Consider the following 15,071-nt stretch of genomic DNA (forward strand, 5'->3'; position numbering starts at 1 on the left):
CCGGCGGCAGGGACCGGCCCAGGCACGGCGCACGCCCGCCCCCCCCGCCGCCGGGAGGGGCCCGCCATGGCGGCGGCGCGGCCGGCGCTGGCTCGGGCCCTGCTGCAGCAGTGCGTGTCCGCCCGGCTGCAGGTGAAGCCACCCGAGCGCGGCTCCGAGGCCGAGTGGGTGGAGGTAACGTCTGCGGCGGGCCGCCTCCCCCCCGGCATCGCCCCTTCTTCCCTCGGCGGGGCGGGAGGCCGCGGCTCGGGGCCGCTGCGGGGCGGGCGGCGGGAAAGCGCTCCCTCTCCTGCGCGCAGGCGCCAGCGGGGCGGGGGGGGGCGGGGGGGGGCGGGCGGCGGGGTGGCGGCCCGGCCGCCCTGACGGAGGGTGCTGCCGGCGGCAGCAACGGCAGCGGCACCGCCGCCCTTTCCCTACGCGTAGTCGGATCGGTGATGCCCACGGAGCTCCAGGAGATCCCGGTTTGACTCGGTGTCTATACTTGCCCTCAAAACCCGCAGCCCGTCGCTGCTCAGGTTGGCCCTTGCGAGAGCTGGCTGCAGCCCCCGGGTGGCGGGCGGCCCTGCTGGCGGCCGAGCGCCCGTCCAGCCGCTTCCCTACCCCGGCCGGGAGGGGAAATCACAGCAAAAGGAGCAGCAAAACGAGTGAGGGTAGAGTCAGGGAAAACACGTACCAGTTACCGCCACAGGCAAAACAGGCTTGACTTCGGGAATTTAAGTTAATTTGCTGACAGTTAACAAAAATATTTAATTAGCAATTTGGGTATTGGGAAAAAAAAAAAACCACCAAACAAACCAACCAACCACAGAGCCCCAAGTGTTTAGATATTTGAGGAAAACAGCCCTCCTCCTTTTCCAGGCTAAGCTTCGCCTCAGACACCCCTCCTGCCCCCTCCCTAGTTTCCACTCCAGAGCCCCCTCCTTGCCCCTGGTATCAGCGCAGGTTACGGTCAGGCCCTTCCGCAGGGCAAGGAGCAGCACGGCAGGCCGGGGTCTGTGCGTAGCAGCATCCCTGTGCTCCAGCACGGCTCCTCCAGAGGCTGCAGTCCCTTCAGGAACATGGCTGCTCCATCATGGAGCACCTCCATCCCCTCTGGGGTGTTGTCTGCCCTTTCTTAAATACACTTTCACAGAGGCGCTACGAACTTGGCTGATGGGCTCAGCTGTGTACCTCATTAATTGTGTGATAGTCTACACTTGGAGAAGAAAGGCCTGGGAGAGCCAATGGGACTATGGCAGCAGTAGTTCTTTTTTTTTTTTTTCCAGACCACTAACCAAAAATGAAATGTAGGGTGTAGACCACCACACAGCTTGAGGGAAACATTGTAATTTCTCCCTTTTCCATCTGATAGTCTTCTGTTGGGAGAGGAAGGTAGGTCTTCAGACTCTTCGGGCTACGTGCTATGCATACAGCCGAGGGCTATTTACCAAAGCATGAAGGCTGCCCTTTGGGATGCTCTGTCCTGCTGTAGTTGTCACTGTTTATGGGTTACCTACACTAGAATAACTCATCTGTGCAGGTGTCAACTATTTAGCCCTTGGGTTTTTTTGGTTTTGTCTTTCATCTTTCTTAAAGTCTACTACAACAGGAGCTAAATATAGTCATTCGCATAACTTCTGAAAAGTAGAAAATCTAGTTATGAGTTCATTCAAGAAATCTGAAGAGAGTTTAATAAAAAGCCTGTCCCTAGGTGTTTCCACTCTTTGACTTTCACATTGTTCTTAAAACATTTCTCTCCTTGTTCAGAAGAGGCAGGTGGATCCATGAGACCTAGTTTCTGCAGCGTGGTCTGGGAAACCAGGAGGTTTTGCTCAGAGGAAATACGTGTCATCTCACAGATACCGTGTTTGGCTGAAGTGCATCTGTGTGTATTGCATTATTAGCCTCTCAGTGTAAGGTTAATGATAGTGAAAGTTGCTCAGCACAGCATACATTAACTTGAGGAGAAATATCCTATTTCTAGTTTGCTAATCTCAGGAGTAATTGTAGATCTAGTAAAGAAAAGCTGAAATATCATTTTGCTGGCTTGCTTTTAAACTATCCGAAAAGAGGCATATGTTATGGTTTAGAGATATCATGACTAACACTATTACAAGGAAGTTACGCTGTTTATATCTCTTATTTGAAGTTTTAAATGGCTTAACCAAAATCACTGGAAAAGTAATAGACTGCACTAAAGGAATCTGCAAGAGATTTGGGCAGTCTCGGCAGCAGATATTTTTCAGACAGGTACCTTACTAATATTTGTCATAGGTACTTAGGAATCTTTCCTGGATACCTGAGTCTTTTTAGGAGAAATCTGTTGTAACAAGAACTAGTCACCGTGTAGCAAAAACGTATGGGAAGTTCATAGTTTCTTTAGTATGACTACTTTAGAGGTCATTGGAAGGAATTTTTGCTGCTGACGTTTTCTGGTAGGGTAATGTTACTTCCTGTATCTGTGTGTCAATGCAAAAATAAAAAATATAGACCTCACAAACTATTATTTACATAAACCAGTGTGTTCCCAATGATCTGTAACAACTTAAAAGTAGGTCTTCACCTTGAGAAATTTCTAGTGTACTATAAATAGCACATTATGTAGGTGGATTTGAATAGCTTCTGAGCTTTAAGAGACCCCTGTAGGTACTTTAGGAACTTTAGAGTGGGTGTTCTTTATCTGGAAAAAGGTTAGGAGTGTACTTTTTTTGATACATGAATCACTGCTCTTCATTGTGTTTTCATGATTGAATTTTTCTGGCCTGTTGAGGGTTACTGCAGATGGGATGTCTTGTTTATGGAGAAATGTTGGTTAGATAGCATCCATAATGGTTTTATGTATACAGCAAAATACTTAAGAGGAAAAAAGGAATTCTTTTAAATGCAGGGGAGAAATAAGGTGAGATTTGGTGTATTTCACAACTATGGGAGAAAAGAAACATAAAAATTAATATTCCGCTAAAAAGTAGAAGTGCTTACACTTTATGCAATGAAACTGTCTCTCCCTTGTCTTTTTTCCCTCGATTTGTCTTCTGGTTAAGATAGCAAAAAGAGGTGCAAAGTACCAGGCACAGGCTTGTTCTGTGACCTGTGGTAGATGAATGATGTAATCTCTCTTTGCTGCAGCTGAATGTGTGAAATATGAAGAAATCTTCTCATGGGGTAGCAAATCTGAACTTGAAACGGAAATGTCAAAGAATAATTTATATAAATTAGTTTCACAAACTGGCTTCCTAAGGATTACAGACTCTCTCTGTTTTCATTATCAGTTGCATTACGTTTTCCTGAAAAAAAAAAAAGGTAGAGTTGAGGTAACATTTTGCAGAATATATTTGGGGTTTGCTAGTGAAATCCTGCGAAATTCAGATGAACGTATTTAGTCAAGAGGGTGAGGGAGGATTTAATTATTTGTTCTTCCTGCAAAAGAGCTAAAAAGGAGTATTTGGAGGCAGCATTGCTAAGGCTGGCTGTATGGCCTTAGGGACTGGGTACTTCAACCCTTCATGATGCAGGTTGCCTAGCCTGATGATTACTTAGGACAGTTGTATAATGAATGCCAGTGTTGCAAAGTAACATGCTTTGCTGGTTTATTTATGTAGGCATTTTACTGATAACAGCAAATCCACATAGAGCACAATTTCCCTGCCCAACTGCCTGCCTGTCACTACGTAAGTTTCTTGCAGTGGCTGTTTGCACATCAGCGTGTTGAATTTGTAACCTTCTTATTTGTGTTATTTTGCTTGACTTTTCCTGCGCTAAATATAGCTCTGAAGAACAGTCAACTAGACGTTGATAGGTTACAGAGGACCTTCAGCAATGGCAATGTTTTTGCATTGGTTCAAAAGGTTTACACGTTCCCGTTCCTTACACTGGCAACAAGCACGAGTCATAGGACAACTGAAACACTGATATAAGATCAGAGGGCTGACATGCATTATTATTAGGTTAGCTCTTGGAATTGCATTCAATTTTACACCTTCTATTAGATTAAGAAAATTAAAGGACAAAAAAGTAAGGCATAATGAGGTTGAAACATGGTTGCACGTGTTGAAAATAGTGTTCAACCGCAGTTTTCAGTCATAGTTGAAACCGTAAGTTTCAACTTACAAATAGTTGAATAGTTTTCATGGTTGAAAAGTGTTCTAGAAGATCATAAACATGCAATATAAATAGAAGCATCCTCTAGCAGCTTTAACTTGTCTCTGAATTTTTTTTTTTCATTTAACCTCCTGTCCCTCTAATTTCCCTCAATATGTCTGTCTCATCTTGTGATAAAAAGTATCTTAAAAAACAGGCATCAAATCATGAGAGAGGCTGGAAAAATAATTAATGTTTTTACTTAATCTTTAGCTGTCTGGCCTTAGGACTTGCAGATGTCACTTTATTTACCTTTTCGTCTTTTTAAATGAGCTGCTTGCAGAACATTGTTACTTCTGTATGTGAGACTGTGCAAAAAATACTGTCACGAGTCTCAGAATTAGCATGATCTTCTGTGATGTGCGCTATATAGCGGAGTCACTTATTTCTAGTGCAGTGGTCAGATGTGTACAGTGTAAATGCGTTTGGCCTATTTTATCACAAGCCTTTTTATTAGTAGGTATGTGTGCATTGTTTTTCTCTATTAATATCCTGATGCTGGTCTGTTTCTGGAATGAATATTTAGCTAAACATGTAAGGATATCGAACTTCTGGCAGCCTGTATTTCTCTCCTTTATTTGAACAGATGGTTTGAAATGTCATTTGAGGTTCAGGCCATCAAATTCCTTACAGTGTTTATGAAATATGGCAGTCATTTGGGAACCTGTATAATATTCTGCAGTGGTCAAAATGAGTTTTGAAAGGAGCCATTTAAAGCTTTTGAAAGATCTCAGCATGTGACATTTTGGTGACAAAGAGCATTCTTTTTTTCCCGAAGTTAGTCACAAGAAAAATAGTTGAGAAGGCATAGCTCTTCTCAGTCATTGCCTTGAGCATTTTGTTTAATCTCTACAATAACAAAGGGATAAAACCTCATGTGTATAGCTAAGTTTTCTTCACCAAAAACCTACATCTTTTAAAGAAAAGGGGGAGAGAAAAAAAAGGTATTTTTAAGAAACTGTTCACATTTCTTATCCTTTTGCTTTGATAACATCGATATTAATGACTCCTTCCTGCCCCAATCTAGTTAGCATCTCTTAGGTGGTATTTCATAAGCTGACATTTCTTTTTCTTCTAACAAAAATATAAGGATACTTATTCTTGACAAAGCAGTGGTGAGGTTTTTTTTAGATACTGTATGCCTGTGGGTATTGTATGCCTTTCTTTTTTTTCCTGAAGAAGTTAAACCATTCAGGTATACTTGTGCATGAGACATAATTGCTGTTGGCTGCAGAGCCTATCAGTTTGTCTTAATAAAGCACAGGTTGTTGCACAGGCATTCCTTGTGAACTAACCAAGAGAGCAGAAAAGCTACACAAGAATTGCCTTGTGCTTTCTCCTCAGTACAGACCTAATTCTTTACTCAAATAAATAGTTCTTGCACGTAGTCTCTCTGAATGCCAAAGAAGTGGCATATACTTTACTCTGCACAAAGCAGGGGAAAGGTCCCATTTCACCAAAAAGACTTCACGCAAACTGATAAGTAATATTTTGAACAACTTTATAATATTCTGAACAACTTCATAGTTGTTGGCCAGCATATTTAAATTGATCATCATATTTAAATCTTTAATTGACAGACTCTATGTTTTTTCAGAATTATCCTGTACTAGATTACTTTTAACATCAAGATATAATTCAGTTCACTGACAAGTCCTGTGGCGTTTGTCATGTTTCGTAATTGGAAATAAACTCATAATTCACACTGAAAATTATTTTATCTGTATGTTTGATATGAAAAAAGCTTAAATTATTTCCTATGCTGCATTTAAGTAAACTAATTAATCTTGTCACCTTGTCTATGTTAATGCTGTACGTTGTACATTCCAACTAAATTTGGCTTCACATGGAGCTAATAAATTGGCTTAATTGTATGTAGAAGCATTGTGCAGATAATCAGTACATATCTCATAAGCTTCCACAGCGTGGTGTGTAAACTTGATGTCTGAAGCTATACTAAATAACTAAAACTACTCTCACAAGCTTTTTTGTTGTGCAGCTTTGTAATTTTTGATACCAGTTTTAACATAAGTGTGCAAGGTGGGCAATGGAAAACATTGACATAGTTTTCTGTAATCTTTTGTAGATCCAGAGAGGGCTTGTTATCTACATATGCTTCTTCAAAGGCGCTGATGAGGATCTTGTTCCAAAAATTGGTATGATATAATCCTTATAAATTCTTGTATTGTTTGAAAAAGAAGAAAAGCAGTAGAGGCAGAGAAGGCAGCAACCATTTGGACAAGAAGAAGTCAAAAAAGCCATCAGGTAGCATATTCCAAATCAATCACCTGGCTGCAAGAACAGCTTGGTCGGTCTTGTTTCCTTTGACAGTTGTCTGTACCTCTCACTCTGTCCGTCTTCTCATGATCAACCTGTTAGAAAATCAATTCCCACGATGATGACATTCTAGCAAACAGAGAAAGCGCTGCACCTGCTGTTTGACATATTACATGAATCAGGCAACAGGTTCAGTCCAGGACAGAGCCGAATTTAGAGAAAACTGTTTTCAAATAATTCATGGCTTGATTTGAGAAGTATTTTAACACTGATCTCACTGTATGTGCAGGATATTTAAAATTATAGCCAGTAGAGGGAGTTGGGTGGATAACTAAACAGTGTCCTTCCCATCTCCTTTCAGAGATATTATATATGCACTGTTGGCATTTCAAGTGTAGTTTTCTGGTTCAGAAGTGATAACAGCAATATCTGCAGTTCTTTCCCTCTTCTTCACATGCACTTTAACATTTACATCAAAGCAGAGAAGACGCTGTGGGTAAGGTCAAATGGTAGTGATTTCTGTCTTCACTCACTGTTGTTTTGGCTTGAGTTTTTTTTGTTTTGTTATTGTTTTCATTTTTACTTCATTTCTTCTCCCTCCTTTCCTCCTTCTCCCTCCTTTCCTCCTTCTCCCTCCTTAATAGCATGGGATTCCCTGGGAAATTCCATGATGCCACATATTCCGGATAAAAGTAGCCCTTTTCTGTGGCTGGCTGATATTGGTGGTTTCACAAAAGGTCGTGTAACAATAGTGTATGTTAGGCTACTTGCTGGGACCAGCAGAAAGACCTGGCAGTGCTCAAGCACAGGTGCTATTGAAAATGCTGAGAGCAGCTCCTGGGGGATTCTCTCTTGGTCTTGGAGGGCATGGTCTTTCTGTGGTGCTAAACGAAGTTGAAATCTTTGGATGTCTTTAAAGCTATGATATGAAAATTGATTTTGTGCTTGTGAGACTTGCATGAGAGTGTTACTTGAGAATAATGACCTTTTCAACTGTGTGGCAGCTGAAACAGGCCAGAAAAAGAAAGTTCTGTTTCCTATTAGGAGATTCATCTACAACCATCCTCCTTAAGTGTCTGTCTTACAGAATATTTTTTCCTAAATATATTTTGAAACTGTTTAAATGAGTGCTTTTGGTTCCTGAATCACAACTCATCTCTTTTTGCTTTGAACAACATTAAACTTTTATGGGTTTGGAGGCATGACTAGTACCCTCACAGCTTTTACAGAGTTGGAGGAAGTTTTGGGGTTATGATTTGACTTGTCATAGAAACATTGGAAAATATAAAGTTAGTAAACGCATCAATTTTATTTGCAAGTTTATATATTCTGGCTTATGGGCCAAATTGCATCTCTGACCTTCCTGCCCATTTCCTCTCTCAAAAGACAAGCTGGCACCTGCACGTCTCGAAGTGGAGTGCTGAAGGGCACTCACTCCACTTGAGACCTAACTGCTGAGCTGTGGCTTAAGCCCAGATTAGTGCTGGGTCCTCCTGTGAACTACTGCAATCAGAATGAAAAGACAGGGCAGAAACTTCTCCAAAGTGCACTAGAGATGGTGTTATCTCCTACAATGTGTAGTGTTGTGCAAATGTTGCCTATTTGAGTATCAAGCAATTAAGTTAGGGTCACGAATTGGATCCTGGATTCCTTTGGGGGTGTCCAACTAGAATCAACTTTAGACAGACAGACAGCCAACCACTTCCCCCCCAAAATAACTCTTTAGACCTATTATATTAATATAAATATCCTTCACATTCTTCACAATACTCAGACATCTTAGTTGGTTAATAGTATTTATTGATTGTCCATGTTTCATTTCATTAATAAGCAGTTTCTTTTACTTGAATAGTTTGTCATGCATTGCAATATTTGTTGAATCATTTGTGATGTTATATTAGGTCCCGTTTAATTTATTTTAGTTACACTAACTTTTATTTTATTTTTATTTGCAGTCAATATGCTGCTGAATGTTAAATTAAGTGAAAATGAAAGCGGCGAGTATGTTTCTGTTCTTGATTTACCAGGCAATGTGCTAATCATACCACAAGCTACCCTAGGTGGTAAACCAAAGGGAAGAAAGATGCAGTACCATGCAAATATTGAAAAAGAAAAAGGGCTGGAACTTTATTCTCAGTTTGTGACTCTGTGTGAAGAAGAACTGGCTGCCAATGCCAAATGCGTGGAAGCAGGTGTTCTCGTCAAGCATGGCACATACGGAAACAGGCAGGTGTTAAAACTGGATACAAACGGACCTTACACTCATCTCATTGAATTTTGAAAAAATAAGTGATATCCTGGATACAGTACTGGCTTGCAACTGTTGTCTTGCCCCACCCCAATTTCTAAGCATTAATGTACTTGAATGGTTTGGGAGATACAGTGTAAGAAAGACTTTCACTCTTCTGTACTGGTGTTGCCAGTCCCATTAAATACAAGGAAGCCTGAGACTGCTTTGCGATAATGAGCATGTGTTTTATGTCCGTATTCATCTGAAGCGTGCACAAAATAATTGTTAATATTGATCCAATGAAGATGTATAATTTGGAAGGCTTTATTAACAAAAATGAGGTCATGAATACGTTTCTTACTAAAAAGTAATGATAAAAGTATTATTACATGTATTAGCTATTGTAAAGAACGCTTCAGGAAGCGAAGTCTATAGATAAAAAAAAAAAAGAATGCTGTAGATATACTTATGTGTTCCCAGATTTCCCGAGTCAGACAATTTTTGTCTTTCTGTTTTCTATCTATAAAATAGCAATGCTTTCTAGCTAACAAATATATTGAAAGTACAAATTCACTGAATTTTTAGCCTCTTGGAGAGTAGGTACTAAATAAGAAAGTCCATCCCCCTCATCCGGATTGTGTAGAGGTGGGAGACTTAAGGTAGTATTAGGACTGAACATGGGCTATATAGGGAAGAAAAAGTGACGTGCATCTAGAAACTGAAGTCAAGGCTGTACCGCTGAATTGCTTTCTTGAAGTTTGCACTCCAAAATCCCTTCTGATGTGTTTTGATAGGCTGCTTGCTATAGCTTGGTCTGTGTCCTTGTTACCTTGGTTGTCTTGTCTACTCAATTCTTTCTTAACAGAGCCTCAGGAAAAGGACTGAAATATTCAAATGAAAACAAAAATAAAAATGGTACGATGTATGCTGCCATCTCATTGTTCCCTCGGCCCCTATTGCTTCCTTCCAGTTTTTTTGTCTATTGAATCTGCCAGGCAGAGACTAGCTTATATTTCTTTTATATACAGCGTTGACACATTTGGGGCCCCATTCCTAGCTGACCCCTTTGCAGTACTGTCATAAACATTATTAACAGATGGTGTTAAGAAGATACAATGGGAAATTCTGTCTTGTAAGGCAGTAAGAACAGAACAGCTACGTTAAAATGTGGCAAATTCAAAACCGATTCAAGTGCATTCATCCTGTGAGTCAAGTTTCTCTTTTACTGCAGCATCATGGTTTTTGAAGTCAGTAATTTATAAGGGTTCAAAGTGAAATTAGACAATTATATGGTTTGCAGTAATTATGCAGAATTCCCATGTATATAATAAATTCTTCTGGAAAGATGTAAAACCTCATGGTTAGCAAGCATGTGAGCTTGTGCAATCTTAAATTGTAAGTCAGTAGTTACAAATATTCTGTCCTTATCTTTATTTTCTAAAAAACATAACTGAATGCGTAATCTGCAGGCTCAAACCATGCCATGAGAATCACATTTTTTGAACAGATGCAAAGCTCATAGTTTTGATAAGAGAGTAATGAGATTTTTCAGATTAACATAATGTATGATTAATAACTATGATATACCTAAGGATGTTGAATTCCTGGCAACTGGCACTCTCACAGTTGAAAACAACTATTCACACAAATGACCTGGAAATATTAGCTAGGTCCCAAATGACATAGTTATTCATTAATAATTAACAGTTATGATAGACACAATATGAGTCATGTTCTAAGTTCTTACGAGCGACATTTAAAGAAGATCGTCCTGATGTGAATAACTAATACAAATTCATTATGATCTATGTGCTTGAAAAAACTTTTTATTCCTCTTTCTGTTGGAGGCCAAATCCTAAAAAGTGCTGAGTAATACCACTTTTCACTGACCTTACAGGAATTGCAGATTTTCAGTATATTCAAGAATTGATCCTTTGAGGTATAATACCAAGTCTGCAGTTTTTGATTTTATTTTTTTTTTCCTAACTCCAGAAAGATCTTTGGCAGCCTGGCAATTCATTCTCTGTATTTCAAGAACTCTGCAAGTTCTATTAGGGATGAGCTTGAAAATGTTTAATGAAAAACAGACTTCAGACCAAACTCAGTCTCGTACTGATCTCTCATATAAAACACATAGAAACTTATATAAATTTCAGTGGTTCTTGGCACAAGACAGAACTCTGGAGTTTCTGTAAAAAGGTGGCATCTTTGTGTATTATCTGCCCGTTTGTGAATTATCTGTGTATCCATCTTGGAATACTGATTTCTGCCGTCTTCTGCTACAAGGACTGGCAGCTTGTTGAATGCTGTGCCCTTTGTACTGCTTTATTTATATCTACTATTGATTCACAATCCATTTACTGAAAGAAGCCATTTCTAAATAACATGATGGACCATACTGATGAAAAAATTGATTAAAATTATTTTTTCAAAGCCAAATGCTCGTTCCTTTCTGCCATGAATATATGCTTTAAACAGATGACCTGACACTACTTTAAATAGGTTCTATTCTATGACTAGACAAAAGCTCAAGTAATTATCCTGTTCTATACTTAGAGAAAATCTATTGGTAGATGCTTAATACTCCCCGCTTCCTTGAAATAAACTATGAAATCAGGAGTCATCATTATGCTATTCTAGTGTGGCCTTCAATTCAACTGTCACACAGTAATTGTTACATCAGGTTTTTGCGACCTTGTTTGCAGCATACACACCCAGCGTCTCTAAGCTGAGCGTGTGTGGACTATGAACTGTGCTCATAAAACTAACGAGTTCAGGTGCAATAGCCTGTTTTCTAGTCAGCACTATTCCTGCTTCCTTCCCTTGCCCTTTGTGGAAATATTTACCTCTGCTGCTACATACAATAGCAGCAACATACAGATATTAATCCAGAATTGGAAGGTAATAAGCAGCATGTAGCCCAGTAATAGCCCATGCTGCAACTGTATTGCTATTGCTAGTAATGGTCCACATGCTTTGTCCTGAATTTACAAGACCTCAGGACGGAGGCTTATCACATGTGCCTTCTCCGAACTTTCCCCGATCTTCTTGGAGCTTTGGTTTTACTTGGTTTAGCTGTAACAACAATTTTTCTAATGACAGGAGACTATGGCTAATTTGTTTTACTTTTGCTTTGTATGGTGTAACCACAGAGCTGTAACAACAATTTTTCTAATGACAGGAGACTATGGCTAATTTGTTTTACTTTTGCTTTGTATGGTGTAACCACAGTTTTTATAAAGATACTAACAATAAGTAGTTATTCTGTGTAGAATGATATATTTATGATTCTAACATAGTGTTACAGCGTACAGAAATGAAGGCCAGTTAGAACAGCAGCAACTTTGAGAAGTGAAGACACCAGCTGCAGTGTAGAGGCATGGGATGATAAGAGATGGGGCACAGGCTGGCACTGAAGACCCCAAGGCTCTAAACAACTTGGCAATGGTCCGTTAAAGAAATGCAGACCTGGAGCTCATCAAAACTAGTAGCTCGTCAAAACAAAAATACAAAACACGTAGTTGCAGACTAGTGAAGAGAAAGCAAGGTGTAAAACTTTATTAGAAAACATGTAAAAATAGCCCCAAGTGAGAGCTATTTCCAAAAGAGGAAAAAGGAGAGAAGGAAGAAGAAACCATAAGCACCAACATCATACTCCTCCAGGCACAGGACTCTGGGTGGTGATGATCCACTGTGCTCCCTCCCCCAGATGGAAGCCACGGGGAGGTGAAACAGCAAGCACGGCACCAGGAGAAGGGGTAGGTACTACAGAGTGCGTGCATAATGATTTTAACTGTAGTAGTGAGACTTTCTATACAATCTCTTTATTTTTATTTCTTTTCTTTTTCTGCAATAATTATGTCTGGACTAATAATAATTGTTTGATTAGACTGCTAAGGTTGCAATTATACTAATAATAAATTTTGTGTGACTTTACACGTAGGGTGGGTTTCTTTTTGCCCGTAACAAGGTTTTGCACATAACAGCTCCTGCAGACCGTTGCTTCCCCATGTTGAAATGGCACCCACTTGATGGGCTGCTGGATATTAGCCAACCTTTGTGGTGTTTTCCACCAGGTCCTTTAATGCAGCTGTGATGTCTGATCTCGTTTACTGCAAAAGCTGCACAAAAGTTTCTTTCTTCATTTTGTGACTCAATGCAACGACTGCTCTTTAGCCGCTCCCTGAGAACAGTCGGTTTCATCAGTCTGAGGTATCTGCTTGGATTGAAAACTATGATCTGGTGAACCTCAATCTCACCTCTGGTATAAAAACAGCTTCTTTGGAGAAGGAGGTATGGATCTTTTAAGCTTCCATTATTTTCTGCTTTTAGTCTCTAATAGTCTCTACTTTGCTATACGGTCTCCTTCAAACACATTATGTTTGTCTTCTGAAGCTGGAGTGGCAGTATGCCACAGAGGGCTGGGGTGGTCTCCAGAAATCCACAGGCATTACCTGAGGTCTACCACCAAACCCCTGGGTGACTGGCTTAATTTCTTCACTTCTTTGCATCTCAATTCTCATCTAATAAATGGGTATTGAGTTTTTTTCAGCGTGTCACTACTTAAGACTGTACATGGAGCAAAACAACGACTACCACTGTGTTTAGTGTATTGCACAGCACAGTGAGGCTGGACTCTCTGTGAGATTCACAACCTGCTTTACATTAGAAATCAAGGTCACAAATGCTGGGCGAGAACAGAAATCAGAGCTGCCTCCTTCATCGCTTTCTTGGGAAAACAGCATCCAAAATTTGAGACTCTCTCTTAAGAAATTTAGTGAATTTGGTATCTCCTATTCCTTCTTACTTTCTTGAAGTTCCTTCAGAGCAACTCAAAATTTGGGAACCCCTACAAGATTCTGCTACCAGAAGTGCTGTGCAACTACAGTTGAAAAGTAAATGGCATATGTGGACAAGAGAAAGGAACAGCAGTCAGAACAGTCTGAATAATATGAATGTATTGCACATTTTCTATTTAAACCAATGCTGTCCGCTAGTTCAATTACTGCCAGAGTGTAGCTTTGGGCAAAGCAATTTTCTGCTCCACTTTTTCCATCTGTGAGACAAAGAAAGAGTGAAAATGGGAGGAAAAGAGGATTAAAACCACTGCTTTTTTTTCTCTTTTACTAAAGGCAAAAAAAACACCTCTGTTCCTCCTTTTGCGTCAGAAGGCAGTATGCTCTCACCTCTCTTCACCTTTGTTGGAGCTACAGGAGTTTGCCTTTCACTACCTCCTACCTTGGCTTCTGCCTCATAAACGTGACTTCAGCTAATGGCCACAGAGCACTTTGAGTACCTCAATGAACGGCGTGGTATCCCTACAAATAACACCCCATACTATTTCTAAAATAGGAATGACCCAGACAGCATGGAAAAGTAAATAAATGGTATTCCTCTTGCACTGTTCTAGTTCATATATATTTATGTATCTTGTTACTGTGAATTTAAGATTGCTTTCTATTCACTTTAATTGTATTTGCCTGTGTAAGTGCCATAATATATGCCCTATTATGTCAGAATGTATTAAAAATGTGCAAGTAAGGAGCTTAAGGCTATTTAGATGTGCTTCGTTAGAAAAGAGATTGCAACGTATGTTTTGGATTAACAGTGAAAGCAAAAGGTTCTTGGGAGGCCTTAATATTCAGTTGGCAATCCATTTCTAGATCTCATTATTGTGCAGCTAATTCTTGTCAGAATACTTTATCCAGGATTGTTCAGGTATTTAATTTAAAAATTTATAAAAGTATATTATTCGTATTTATCAGTGAAGATTGATCATTTATTCACATGGTGAACTGGTTGAGATGTGTGTGTCATGGTTTCGATAGGACGCATTTCCTTTTCTTATTTCCCGCTTCCATTTTAGTAGCTGTATCTAACATTATCTAGGCATGCATAATACTTTCATTTACATTTTAGGATTAAAAATAACAGCAGGACTGTGTAATTGCTTGGCAGGAATTCAGGCTGTGTATTTTGTGATAGTAAAAAAGCAACTGTATTGGGAATAAAAAGAAGTCTAGCAGTATTTAAGCATGAAATAAAACCATATATTATTTTCGATATTCAATGTGTAAAAAAGAAAAATTCATAACCAAGGCTTTGCAAAAGCTAGGACAGACCAAGCTGCACTGGATTCTACATACCTCCAGAAGGCAGCTACTCCAGGGACCTGAATGTTTCACTTTTGGCATTAGAAACACTTACATAGTTACTGTCTCACCCGAGGGAGCACTGATGGACAGCCAGGGATGCCAAGGGCTGCAGCAGTTCTAGAAATGAGCATGGTGTAATGTTTGTTGGCAGATTAATAACCTTATTCAGATTGAAGACAAATGTAAGTTGCCTGTGGCTGTTGGTGTAACTGTTTGCAGAATCAGACCTTAATGGTCCGACTCTGTACTTAAATGGGTATATTGGCTGTATAATATAATTGCAAAAATAAAGT

General features: G+C 39.8%; 1 protein-coding gene across 2 annotated transcripts; it reads left to right on the forward strand.

Moving 5' to 3' along the window:
• The first annotated feature begins 59 nt into the window (after positions 1-59).
• DTD2 (D-aminoacyl-tRNA deacylase 2) lies at positions 60-11,049 on the forward strand. 2 transcript variants are annotated; one of them, XM_082318942.1, is made up of 3 exons: positions 60-174; positions 6,203-6,272; positions 8,349-11,049. In XM_082318942.1, exons 1-3 carry the CDS (start codon positions 67-69, stop codon positions 8,672-8,674), a joined length of 504 nt encoding a protein of 167 aa, XP_082175068.1. In that variant the 5' UTR covers positions 60-66; the 3' UTR covers positions 8,675-11,049. The 2 variants fall into 2 exon arrangements, with proteins under 2 accessions (XP_082175068.1, XP_082175069.1); XM_082318943.1 differs by having other exon boundaries at positions 8,421-11,049.
• Positions 11,050-15,071: the final 4,022 nt, after the last annotated feature.

The sequence above is a fragment of the Platalea leucorodia genome (assembly GCF_965183815.1).
Source record: "Platalea leucorodia genome assembly, chromosome: 7".
Taxonomy (NCBI): Eukaryota; Metazoa; Chordata; class Aves; order Pelecaniformes; family Threskiornithidae; genus Platalea; species Platalea leucorodia.